The sequence below is a fragment of the Musca domestica genome, unplaced genomic scaffold (assembly GCF_030504385.1).
Source record: "Musca domestica strain aabys unplaced genomic scaffold, Musca_domestica.polishedcontigs.V.1.1 29, whole genome shotgun sequence".
Taxonomy (NCBI): domain Eukaryota; kingdom Metazoa; phylum Arthropoda; class Insecta; order Diptera; family Muscidae; genus Musca; species Musca domestica.
Window position 1 is genome coordinate 2,315,908 of NW_026712296.1, and position 13,317 is coordinate 2,329,224.

The 13,317-nt window shown below is 37.4% G+C and overlaps 1 protein-coding gene across 1 annotated transcript in view; it reads right to left on the minus strand.

Moving 5' to 3' along the window:
* Positions 1–1,243: 1,243 nt before the first annotated feature.
* LOC101889358 (uncharacterized) overlaps positions 1,244–13,317 on the minus strand; it is a 58,373-nt gene continuing 46,299 nt past the window's right edge. The window contains exons 3-4 of the mRNA XM_011293976.3: positions 12,175–12,297; positions 1,244–4,102 (exon numbers count right to left, since the gene is read on the minus strand). Of these exons, the coding sequence (XP_011292278.2) occupies positions 1,681–3,447 (1,767 nt within the window). The 5' untranslated portion in view covers positions 3,448–4,102; positions 12,175–12,297 and the 3' untranslated portion in view covers positions 1,244–1,680. The remainder of the gene's footprint in view (positions 4,103–12,174; positions 12,298–13,317) is intronic.

Genomic DNA, 13,317 nt, shown 5'->3' on the forward strand with positions numbered 1-13,317 from the left:
TACCGACCCGCTACTTCTGCATAATCAAAATGTGAAATAAGAGTCCGATTGTCTTCAAATTTCGCACATCCCAATATTTCTACCAACTCTAGGCCTGGTATGAAGATATGATAAAACGGACCACTCATTTTGGTACTTCCTCCAAATCGGTCATTTTTATGCCCTCTACCATAGTATGGAGGCTATATTAAGTTTGTCATTCCGTTTATAACACCTCGAAATATACATTTTAGATCCCACAAAGCATAACTTGATCAGCATAAAATTGAATGGCGATTTAGAGATGTCCGTCCGTCTTTGGAAATCACTCTAGCTTCCGAACGAAATTGATAAAATTTAACTCAAATGCATATTATATCAATACTTTTGGTATTGAAAATGGGTCATGTAGGTCCACGTCTCCGTATAGCGCCCACATAACGGTACCTCCCGATATTTGGTATTCTGACGATTTTAGCGACATTATTATCCGGAAATGTTTCAAATTTGGTATTTGAAGTTCGTAATGGATACTACAGCCTAAGGAAGAAAATTGTCTATGCAGGTCCAGGTCTTCGTATAGCCCCGGTATAACGGTACCTCCCAAAATTCGGTATTTTGTTGATTTTAGCCACATAATTCACGGGAATTGTATCAAATTTGGTATTTGAAGCTCGATACTACATCCTACGACAGAAAATTGTCTGTGCAGTTCCACGTTTTGGTATAGCCACCATATAATGAGAAAATAGAAGGGTACTATTTTCGGTATTTTGGCGATTTAAGTGACATTATTCACCGGAAATGTTTCAAATTTGGTATTTAAAGTTCGTAATGAATACTTCAGCCCAAACAGAAAATTGGGTGTGCCGTTTTTATAGCCCCTATATAATGGCATCTTCCAATATTCGGTATTTTGATGATTTTAGCAACATTATTCACCGATTTTTTTTAAATTTCGCATTTGAATATTGTAATGGCTTATGACAACAGTTGCCTAGGCAGGTTCACGTCGTGGTATAGACCTTAATATAACGGCAAGATAAGCATACGATTCTTTTCGATCTTCGCAAGTCCCAACATATGTTACTATCACAAGATCTGGCGTAAAGATCGGATATAGCAGAAAAACCTTCAGATAATTCAAAAAAAAATATATTTTTGGAACTAAAGTATTATTTTCCATTGATCTTAAAAATATTTTTCCAATAACCAGCCCAAACCCACCCTATGAAACGACAAAATAAACACTCAAGGAGATATATTTACATTTAACAAATTTTACCATACCACAGGGGCACATCTGAGTAAATTTATTAAAATTATATATTAAATACATTACAATGCAAATGTCATTACGTTTAGTTTTTTTTCTTTTTGTTTCTATTTTTAATTTCATTTCTTCTCAAATAAATAATATATATATTTTTTTAATTTATTTTAGGTAAAATATTTAAAATAAAGCCAGTATTTTGTGGGTTTCTTCAGTTTACAATGACACAGGAAAAAAAAACAAATTAAAATTAAACAAAATAAGAACCAATATTTGTTTATATATATATATTTATAATATGTAATTATAATCATAGTAATAAACCTAAACTAATGTAAGCGTTTCTTTATACTTCTGCTTCCTTGTCGTTCGTTCGCTGGTGCAGGTGGGCCACCATTTGATGCTTGGAGAGAAAGAGAGAGAGTCTACTATCTGAAGCCTTCCGCCGTCGTTATCAAATTGTTGGTAGTGATATTGTAGGCTAATCTTGAATTCTTGGAGATTTCTTGGCGTATCCTTGACTTCTTTCGTCTGTGGCTGCTGTTATGGTTAGTGCTTCTGGTGTAGAGCAAATCATCCGGCGAGGTGAGCGACATCATTTGCAGATGCCAAATGGCTTTAATTTGCTGCGCCGATATACTGTGCCAGGCGAACAAAAATTCCGTATCTTGGAGATCAGTCTTGCCCGTCAATAGACGTTCACATTCGTCACTGTAGAGAACATAATGTGATGAGGTGGTTATAGTTGTGTTGGTTTGCTGGGCCAGAACACCGGTTATGTGGACATCATCGATCCAAAAGTATTTAAAATTTTGAGCGGCATTATACAGACGTAGCACCACATCCGGTGAATAGATAATGGCATAGCCGGGACAATAGGGTGGATAATAACGTTCGGAATATTCTTTGAAGCTGACACGCCACTTGGAACGATAGGAACGTTTAACCAATGAACCGGTGATCTTCTGGCAAAACAGTAGATTTTGTGGTCGGTGAAAGAGCCTCGTCGAGGCGGTAAAATTTTCTCTCGATTCGGATGCGGATGACAATGATGAACTGAATGAATTTGCAAAATTTTTCAATGACTCGTAAAGAGATTTTTTGGTGGATTTTGTCTTTTTGGTTGTATCATTAAGAGTTATGATGGTGGGTTTATTTGCTTCTTGTTGTTCCTCCTCTTCGGTCGTCGCCGACGCTCCCAGTCCCTTATCCGCAGCATGTTTTGGGGCTGTTGTGGCATTATCAGTTTGCTGCTCAGCCTTGAGATATTTAATTAATTGCGGTGTATTTACATAGACATCATCATCCACCTTGATCAAGATCTGGGCATCAGGGCAATTGTAGAGGAACCATTTAAAAGCCATGACATGCTTATAGGTCATATTGCGATAATCATCCATAAAAGAACCTTGAATGATGTCGCCATATTCAGTGTTCTCCCTGATGACGTCATGCTGCAAAGATTCCTCTTGGACAGCACCCAATAGAAATAGCACCCGAATGGGTGCATCGACCATATGGCGACCAATGCTGGCCCATGTTTCGCGTATTATTTGCCGTTTCGGTTGGTTGTGCGGTGCCGAATGCACCAGTATTAAGGCTTCCACATTTGAGCTACACACCGGCTGAGGCACAAGATAATGGAAGTCGTTTAAATCTATCAAATGATTGAAGTCTTCTTCCGGCAGTGCTGAAGAAACAGCAGTCATTTTTATCCATGATGGTGTGGGTCTTTGTATCGTTTCGAGAACACCCGTTCCCAGACTAGAAGTTAATGAATGAATATTGGCTAGGAGATCAGTAACTGTGGTGGTACTCTGTATGGCCTCCCCAGTACGATTGGATGATGTTGTTTGGCTGCTGCTGCTGCTGTTACCGTTGCTTACATTCGAATTCAAGGTAGTTGTGATAGTGCTGGAGGCATTTAGATCACTAAATGACAAATGTCTGCCCGAAAAGGGGGGACCTATCTGCTTGACATCACGATCACCCCGGCCAACACGCTGCTGTAACGATGGAGGAACATCATTGAGTTGTTGTAAATTATATCTGTTGTTGTTGCTGTTGATGCTTCCACTGCTTATAATGGCGGATGAGGCATCATACATAACCGGTTCCTGGACTGAGATCAACCATATCAAAATGCAGACATATAGGCCCACAACTATAACCCAAATGGGCGGTTTTTCAAACATGACCCTTTTGAAAAATAAACGCTCTGTTGTCGGTCCGTTTTATTTGTGTTCAGGAGCTTCTTTCTGTTGTCTTTGTTGTTGAAATTAAAAAAAAATGTAACCGAAGATTAATTTTTTAACCTCTTTGGAGGATCTTGGCGATGGATGCTGTTCCGTGCTATCCGACGAAATAGTTGTTTGGGGTAATATTGTTTTTTTTTTTTTGATTTGATTCTAGTCTAGCCGCTAATGGAAATTAATTACTACTAAGTATGCTTTAGTTTTGTACTTAATTTGTTGTTGCTGTTCTTCTTCTTCTAGTTGTTGTTACTGTGCGATGATAAAAATGATTTGTGGCTGTAGTTGTTGTTGTTGTTGTTGTTTTTGTTTGTTTACTTAAACTCTTTAGTCGATATTTGTTGAAATTTATTGCTAATGATGTGCTATAATTAGTAATTTTGTTGTTGCTGTAGTTGTTTTTGCTGCTGCTTCGATTGTTGTTGTTGTAATTGGAATATTTTTTACGAGTTTTCTGGTACCGCATTGCAGTTTGTTGCAGTGTCCCTTCTGCTTTCTTGTTCTGTTTGGTTGTGTGTGCGTGGCCTTTGTGTCTGAAGGTGTGTGTGTGAGAGCTTTGGTCTTCCGGTTAAAGAAGGAGAAATGTTTTACTGAGGTACTGCAAGTAAAAGAAGAAAAAAAACAAGGTATTATTGGAGAAATTTTGGTAAAAGTAAAAGGAGTGCTAGTGTTGTGATCGATGTTGTTGGTTTTATTATGCCATTAAAAAAAAGAAGTCGGTTTTACCGACAGATGAGCCAATATTGTCCATTTCGTATTGGATTGTGATAATTTTAAGACAATGTTAAAATGTGCGTGAGGTACCAAATATAGTTGATCGAAGTATTCATTTTCATACTTCATTTAATACAGGTAAAACCAGTAAGGAAAATTCCAAAGTCGGGAGGAACCGGCTATATGATACCCTACGCCACTATGAATACCTAGTAGAGCTCCCGTAACAAAAGAATTTATTTAAAGTAGATCATACCACCAGTTATAATTTGCTTTTAGAGGGAACTAATATATGGGAGGCATATCCAATTCTGAATCATTTTTCACTAAATTTGACGGAGACAATTTTATCTTTTATACCAAAAGACAGTGATATAGAGTGCATGAAATCACTTCAAGAGGAATTATATTAAAAACAAGTAAGCAAAGGCTACAGTCGAGCGGGGCCGACCGTTGAATACCCTACAACACTATAATAAACGATACAGTTTATATAGGCGAGATACTCGAAAGAATTTCACAAGATATTGTGACAAATAATAAAAGAAAACCATCAGGTTTAGTTCTCTAATTTTCCAATAATAGCAACTTAAACTAATTTGCTCATTTCCAATTTATTGGTAGATGTTGCACGTAAATGGTCTTCCTAGATCCGGAACCAATATTTCACAAAGACCATTAATCTCTCAGAAGTGGCAAAAGATTAACATTTATTTTTTGTTTTTAGACTGAAACGCATCTATATGAGATACAGCCATTTGACTATATTCTTCAACTAAATCAGCGTTAACGAAATAGTCAGAAGTGCGTCTTTCCTGTATTTGTGAATTCTCCAAGTATTTTGTCTACAAAAGTTGGCAAACTATTTCGCACATTGAATATTTTTGGATGGCCATCCAAAACTGCTTGGCTTTTGCAATGTCCAATAACCCCCATTCAAATGTGCCTGAGGATCGGACGATAATTACGACCTGCTGACAATTTTGCAGTTTTCGATCATCTCCAAAAAGAGTAGGCTTCTATTCTGACCCTCATCTTATCCCCATGCAAAATTTCGTAAGGATCGGGCCATAACTACTTAGTTTTCTTAGCTGTAGAAATATTACCAAATGTTTAATTCAAAATGAAAATATGCCAAAAATATGACAAAATTGAAAAAATATGAGAAAATATTATAAAATCAATATTTTCATCTTTAGAGAGATATTTTTATGCGATTTTTTTAGACGTATTTTGTTTCTTGCTAAGAGGCCATTTTGAATTAATGAGAACTGTCGAAATCAGTTCAGCCGTTCTCGACATATAAGAGATCTTTCAAGCATATCCTTCTTTGATAGACATATATATCGCACATATTTTGCTATATATCCGATTTATTGGATGTTAACATCAATGTAAAGATCAGAAGTAACCCTGTCATGGCTTTGTGATTTCGCCGGGATTTAAAATATTCGCGGTTTAATGAAAAATTTCGAAGTTTTTCAATACAAAAGATATGGTCTATTTTACCCGCTAAATATAATCCGACCACCTAAATTGGTAGGCTTCTTCCCCGCCCTAAACTCTAGCTACATGCGAAATTCCGCGTCGATTGGTCTATAATTGCGACGTGTATAGCTACTGCAAAATCCGACATTTTTTCAGTATTTGGTCCATTTCAACCCCTAAACATTTGGCGATCATCTCCAAAAGAAATAGGGTTCTATTCTGACATTAACCCCACCTACATTTTAAATTTCGTGAAGATCGGGCCATAATTGCGACCTGTAGAGTGATTACAAATTAACATGGACAGACGGACAGACGGACGGACGGACATACATAGCTAGATCGACTCAGCTCGGCGAGCTAGGAAGACCCATATATACTTTCCTATATGGGAAACCAATATTTCGAGGTGTTACATAAATTCTGGCCCAATCAAACTTATAATACCCCCAACACATAGTGTTGTAGGGTATAAATATAGATCGGAGCCGAAGTTTGCACAATAAACTTGAAATCGGATAAAGAATATTTAAGGAATCTATAACTAAGTCTTAGCCGATCTCGATTAAATTTTGCAAAGATATCTGGTACCAAATATCATTGTTGTTGAATGCATATTACGAATGTGATACATATACATATTTGGGAGCTATAGCTATATCTGACCCGATTTTCACCAAATTTGATATATTTGCCTCTAGATTAAAGTCGGTGGGATGTGCCAAAATCTTAATAAAATTTGGCAGATATATTTCTGGGCTGCATCTGATATCTAGTGCCAAATATCATTCTTGTGGAGTGCATATTACGAATGAGACGGACTTAAACACCAAATCGGATGAAACATACATATGGGAACTAAAGCGCTCGTATTAATCGACCAAGGCATCAGAATAAATGTCGAATATTATCGCGAAAATATTCTGGAGGATGTATTAAAGCCTTGGGCACGCAAAAATTTTGGCCGCATACCTTGGACATTCCAACAGGACTCAGCACGAGCCACCCAAGAATGGTTACAAACTGAGGTTCCTCACTTCATTTCCAGCGCACAATGGCCACCAAAATCTCCGGATACCAATCCGTTGGACTATTGTGTCTGGAGTATTTTGGACAACAAAGTTAGCACTAAAAAATACCATTAGCCGTTTGAAGGCCATAGTTCGTGCCAAAGGTGCCCAATTCGATCAAATCTAAACTTATTCTAAAATTTGATGCTATTTCCGACATTTTTTGCTTTCATTCAATAAAATTAAAAAAAAATATATAAAAATTATGGCATATGACTTTGATCTGTTTTTAATCTCACCCTGTACTTAAAGCACTATCTTAGTCCGATTTCACGTTTGTTCTACACAAACTGTGTAATTTCAAACCAAATAGGGTGATTATTGACACACCCGCCAAAAGTGAACGTATTTATTTAAAATTTTGACCCCTTGTGAGGGAGGTATCAAAGGCAGTCTCTGGTTGAGGAAACATTAAAATATACTTAATCTAAAGAGAATTAGTGACATGTTTCGCAAGAAGCCTCATCGCTTCCATCCTGGTACAGTTGCTTTGCGGGAAATCCGTCGTTACCAGAAGAGTACTGAATTGTTGATCCGCAAATTGCCCTTCCAACGTTTGATTCGTGAAATCGCTCAAGATCTCTAAACTTGCCTTGCGAAGCCTACATGGCGGGTCTTTTGAAGGGTTGTAAATACTCAAAATGTTGACCCCTTGTGGAGGAGGTACCAGAATTATGTGGTCCGCTTCATCCCATCTTCCCAATAGATTTTGTGTTTGTGTGAGAAGTTTGAAAAGAGTCTGATGCTTGTTTTAAATTTTATGAGAGTTATGGTTATTTAAAATGTTAATTCTTTGTGGAGGAGCTAGCAGGAGGAGTGACCCGCCATATTCGATCTTCTCACCAGATCTTGTATTGAAATATTGGGATTTGTGAAATTTTAGGGCAATCGGACTCTTATCTCAAATTTCCTAAAAGCTTTGATTGTTCCAAATTTAACCCCTTGTGGGGGAGGTTGGTACTAGACGGAGTGGGTCCATATTGTCATTTTTATCTATCATTTGGCCCAGCACTGATATAAATATTGGGATTTGCAAAGTTTGAACAAAACCGGATTACTCTTTCTTGTTTATGAGATATATTATATTCTGCGAAAATTTAATCTTTTGTGGAGTAGATACCAGAAGTAGTGGACCAATATTACCCATCTTCGAACTTGATCTAAGTTTGATAAAAAATATTACAATCTACCAAGTTTCGGCCACGTCCCTTTAGAATAATCGTGCGTACCATCGTAGGTACCAGAAGTAGTAGCCTAATATTGCCCATCTCCGAACTTGATCAAAATCTGATAATAATATTACAATCTACCTAGTTTGGGCCACATCCCTTTAGAGAGAGAGAGAGACGGACGGACACTCCTTGATCGACTCCAAATTTCCTGAAACGGATTTCGTCCAAAGAAGCCTAGGGCTAAACCCGTTATTTCTATGAGGCACTTTTTGGCGGGGAAAAATAATATAAACCCATGTGTAGCCCTATTGCTGAAGGTGTAATTTATGCACAATAATTTTTCTTATGTAAATTTTATGAACCGTTTCAAATCCAATCGATTCTCCAATACAAACAAAATTACACTAACTTTCTTTAGACCCAATTCACCTATACTTTGTATCATCATCCGTCCCTTTCCTTGTTTTATGTAATTAAATTGTGTTCTATTAAATATTCATTCAAATTGAGCACTTTAAATGACATTTGTAAACGATGGCGAAAAAACTATTTGACCACACTCAGGCACATGCATGTGCATACAAACATCGATTGAAAATCATCAGGTGGCAGTGGTGGCGGTGGTTGGTACCTCCAGAACTAGTGAGTGCACGAATGAATGAATGAATGTGATATGAGCAGACAAACAAAAAAAAAAAAAAAACAAACAAACACTGAACTCTGCAACTAATACCATGACAATGTTTATATAATCAATTCATGGCCAGTTTGTGGCCACAACGGGGAGATGTGAGTGCACGTCACATCACATCACCTCCCTTATGATTGGTAATTAGTGGCTAAATAGATTATGACCAATAGGTGGGATGCTGCAAAAGCATAAAGAGGATAATTTTTTAACAACCTTGTGTGCCATCATTTTGACCGTAATCGTATTATGGAATAATTCTGATTTATGTGTCTCAATTGCATCAAAGGTATTAGGAATTAGTAATAAATTGGCATGCAATAATTTGCAGGTATGGGGAAAAACTAGGGACCACAAAAAGCTCATTACCGACGCGACAATTTGCCACTTCAGCATGAACATGAAATGGGGGGAAAATGATTTTGGATGAAAGGAAATGAAATATGCCTTTGCCGAGCTAAAAGTCCTAGGCTGAGTTTAGGGACTATGAGGGTACCAAAAGTACTTAATGCATGAAATATTGTATTATGTGAAGTGGGCTTCATCAATTTTAGCCTTTTTATACCCTCCACCCTACATCCAGTTGTAACTCATCGAAATAATAATTTTAGACATAAGAAGCACTGTAAATCCAAACAAGTAAAAAAGCAGTAAATTCGGCCGGGCCGAACTTTGAATACCCTCCACCATTTGGAACGAATGAGAAAATTTTCAAAAAAAATAAAATCCATTGAAAATTCTGGTAAAATATTTAAAATACCTAATATCGGAAGGTACCGATGTATGGGGATATATACGATATTGTGGACCTATATAGACAAATCTATGTCTGGGGGTAAAGTACTCACAAGGAACTCCTTGTTTGGACTTTCAGATAATTTCATTGGGAAATGTGGCTAAAATCATCAAAATACCGAATATCGGTGGTACGGTTATATGGGGGCTATACGATATCGTCAACCTATATAGAGAACTCTCTGTCAGGGGTAAAGTGCTCACAAAGAATCCCTTGTGGGGAATTTCAGACAATTCCATTGAAAAATGTGGCTGAAATCATCAAAATACCGAATATCGGAGGGTACCATTATATGGGGGATATACGATATCGTGAACCTATATAGACAACTCTCTTTAAGAGAGAAAAGTACCCACAAGGAACTCCTTGTGTGGATTATCAGACAATTCCGTTGAAAAATGTGGCTAAAATAATCAAAATACCAAATATCGGGAAGTACCGTTATATGGAGGATATACGATATCGTGGACCTATATAGACAATTCTCTTCCGAGGTATAAAGTACCAACATGAAACTCCTTGTGTGGATTTTCAGACAATTCCGTTGAAAAATGTGGGTAAAATCATCAAAATACCGAATATCGGGGGGTACCGTTATATGGGGGCTATACGATATCGTTGACCGATATAGCCCATCTTCGAACTTGACCTGCCTGCAGACAACAGAGAGATCTGTGCAAAATTTTAGCTTCCTACTTAATTCGTTTAGACTGTAGCGTGATTACAACAGACGGACAGACGGACGGAAAGGGCTTAGAATTTGACGCTGATCAAGAATATATATACTTTACTGGGTCTAAAATGATTATGTCGATGAGTTACAGACGGAATGACGAACTTAATATACCCTCCATACTATGTATGGTGGTATAAAAATAGTAATCAACAATGTAGCTCGGACCGACGCAACTTTAAATTGCAACGACGCAAATCGAATTTTCTGGTTTTTGAAAAGCGACGCAACTCAAAACGACGCAAGTCGGGGCTCTAGTGTACATATATTTATGATTAGCGTAAATTTCTAAGACGATTTAGCCCTGTCCGTCCATCCGGTCGTCTTCCCGTCTGTTGTAATCACGCTACAGTCAAAACGAATAAATATGGGAAGCTAAAATTTTGCACAGATCAGTCTTTTGCAGGCAGCTCAAGTTCGAAGATGGGCTATATCGGTCCACGACATCGTATAGCCCCCACATAACGGTACCCCCGATATTCGGTATTTTGATGAGTGTAGTCAAATTTTTCAATGAAATTGTTTGAAAATCCACAAAAGGAGTTCCTTCTTAATACTTTACCCCTGGAAGGGTATCTATTTCTATAAAAGAGGAAAATGTTTGTTTGTTTGTTTGCAATTTATGGGCTCGAAAACCCCTGAACAGATTTTCCTGAAAATTTCCAATTGTACTACAACATCGCCTGAAAGTAACATAGGCTATATACATTTTTGAAATTCTACTTGGAACTGGAGGCATAGCATCAGAATCGTAGGTACTTCCCAAACATTTAGATTTTATATGCACATATCTATTGATCGATTACAGATACAGTCTCCAAATATAGAATGCGTTACGGAATTTGAAACAAAAATGAATTCGCCAAATTATATTGATATCGGTTCAGATTTGGATATAGCTCCTATAAATATTTTCGTCCGATTTCACATATTTGATGCACCAAACACGATACGTATTTTCGATTCCAATGAAATTCGAACAGAGAGACGAAGCGTACAAAAGCATTTTGGTGAAAATTTTGCCAGAAAAAAAGTTATTCGTGATGGAGTTCAAGCGTTATAGTGTGATTTCTTTATATTTGGTTTTTTCCGATGAGAAAACATTCGTTGTCCAGCAGTTTGTAAACAAACAAAATGATCGTGTTTACTTGCCAAAGAGGTCAGTTGAAAATGTGCACCTTCGGTTGGCCATTAGAACTCAAGCGTCAGCCATGGTGATGGCGTGGGCCGCCATAACAGCCGATGGTCGCTCTCCGCTCGTATTAATCGACCGTGGCATCAGAATTATCGCGAAAATATTCTGGAGGGTATATTAAAGCCTTGGGCACGCAAACATTTTAGCCGCCGACCTTGGACATTCCAACAGGACTAAGCAACATCGCACTCAGCACGCGCCACCCAAGAATGGTTACAAAATAAGGTTCACCGCTTCATTTCCAGCGCACAATGGCCACCAAAATCTCCGGATACCAATCCTTTGGACTATTGTGTCAGGAGTAATTTGGAAAGCGAAGCTGGCACCAAAGTGTCGATCACCTCAAGCAAACGCTTCGCCGGGAATGGGCCAAAATACCGCAGAGCAACATTCGGGGAGCGTGTGACGTTTGAAGGCCATAATTCGTGCCAAAGGTTACCAATTCGAACAAATCTAAACTTATTCTAAAATTTGATGCTATTTCCGACGTTCAAAAATGTAAAAAAAAATGTAAAAATTATAGCGCTGGACTTTGTTGCCTGTACTTGCTTCTATGTTAAACTCCGTCGGAAGTGTCAAATTTCAGGCCATTTGGACTGATATTGGCCATTTAGTGCACAATTAACCCGAAATAATTTTTCAAATAGATTTTTTAGAAATCCGAACTAATGGGCACGAAAAACCGGCCGGAGAAAATGTTGTAATTTAACATTTCGAATTCACAGCCTATCGGCGAACTTCTTTTGAATACTTTTACCTCAGTGTTATTTTTATGTTATGTGCCACTCAATAATATCGTATGGGTTATACTTACACTTGAATATCAAATTGGAGTCTTTATAGAAAGTATGTAATCCAATTCCAACATCTGATATAGTGTTTCCGTTATAATCTTCATGATATTTTTATAAGATTTTTTTTGGTTTATTCAAAGAGTCTGAAAATAAAAGAATAAAAAACACATTAGGTTAGATTAATTGGAACTTTTTTATTGTTTCAAACTAAAATTTACAACTTGGGAAAAAATTGGAAAAAGATTACCGTAATTCTTCATTTTTAAGGATAGAAACCACGACTTCTTTCTACGCCAATTAAACCAAGCTCGTTCCTTTCAGCAGCAAAGGAACTCACTCGAATACTGATTCTCGGTATAGATGTTTTCAAATGTCTTTTTGCTTATGTGCGAGTGTATTTAAGCTTCGATCCGGCCGAAACTAAGATCTTTTTATGCCCTCAGGTACATGTCTACAGATATATGTGCATGTCTATATGATATGATGTGCCATATTGAAACTTAAATTTTAGACACTAAGATTCTTTGGACGAAATCCATTTCAGGACATTTGGAGTCGATCTATCAATGAACTTACATCGAATCAGACCACTACTTATGCCACATCTCCAATAAAAGTTTAAAAATATCACATTGAGCTTTAGGAGTAGCCGATATAAAATCGCTACATCGTCATAAGGCAGGTACAAAAATTTACAAAATTGGGCCACTACTTTTTGTGCCTAACCCACAAAGGGTCAACATTTGAAATAATAAAAGCTTTCTCGTATGTCAAATTCATGTCTGATTCTCATTAGCCTATCCACTCTTTCAGAGGTGTCCCCACAAAATTATAATATTCGGGGAGCACCCGAAATAGTTTAAAATTGGCACATCGTAATATTTAAGTAATATATGGTCAGGATCGAAGGACAAACTTGTGAACAATTATAACTCCCTTAAGCGCTAAATCAATGCCCGTTTTTATACCATCCGCCATATGAATAGAGAGGGAATATATCATTTTATAAGGTCAACTAGACACGTTAGTCGAAATAACGGTTTTAGACACTAGGTCTCTTTAGACCAAATTCGATTCAGGACATTTGGAGTTGGTCTAGCGATGTCCGCACGATAACTCTTTCTAATATTATTATCAAACTTAGATCGAGCTCGGAGATGGGC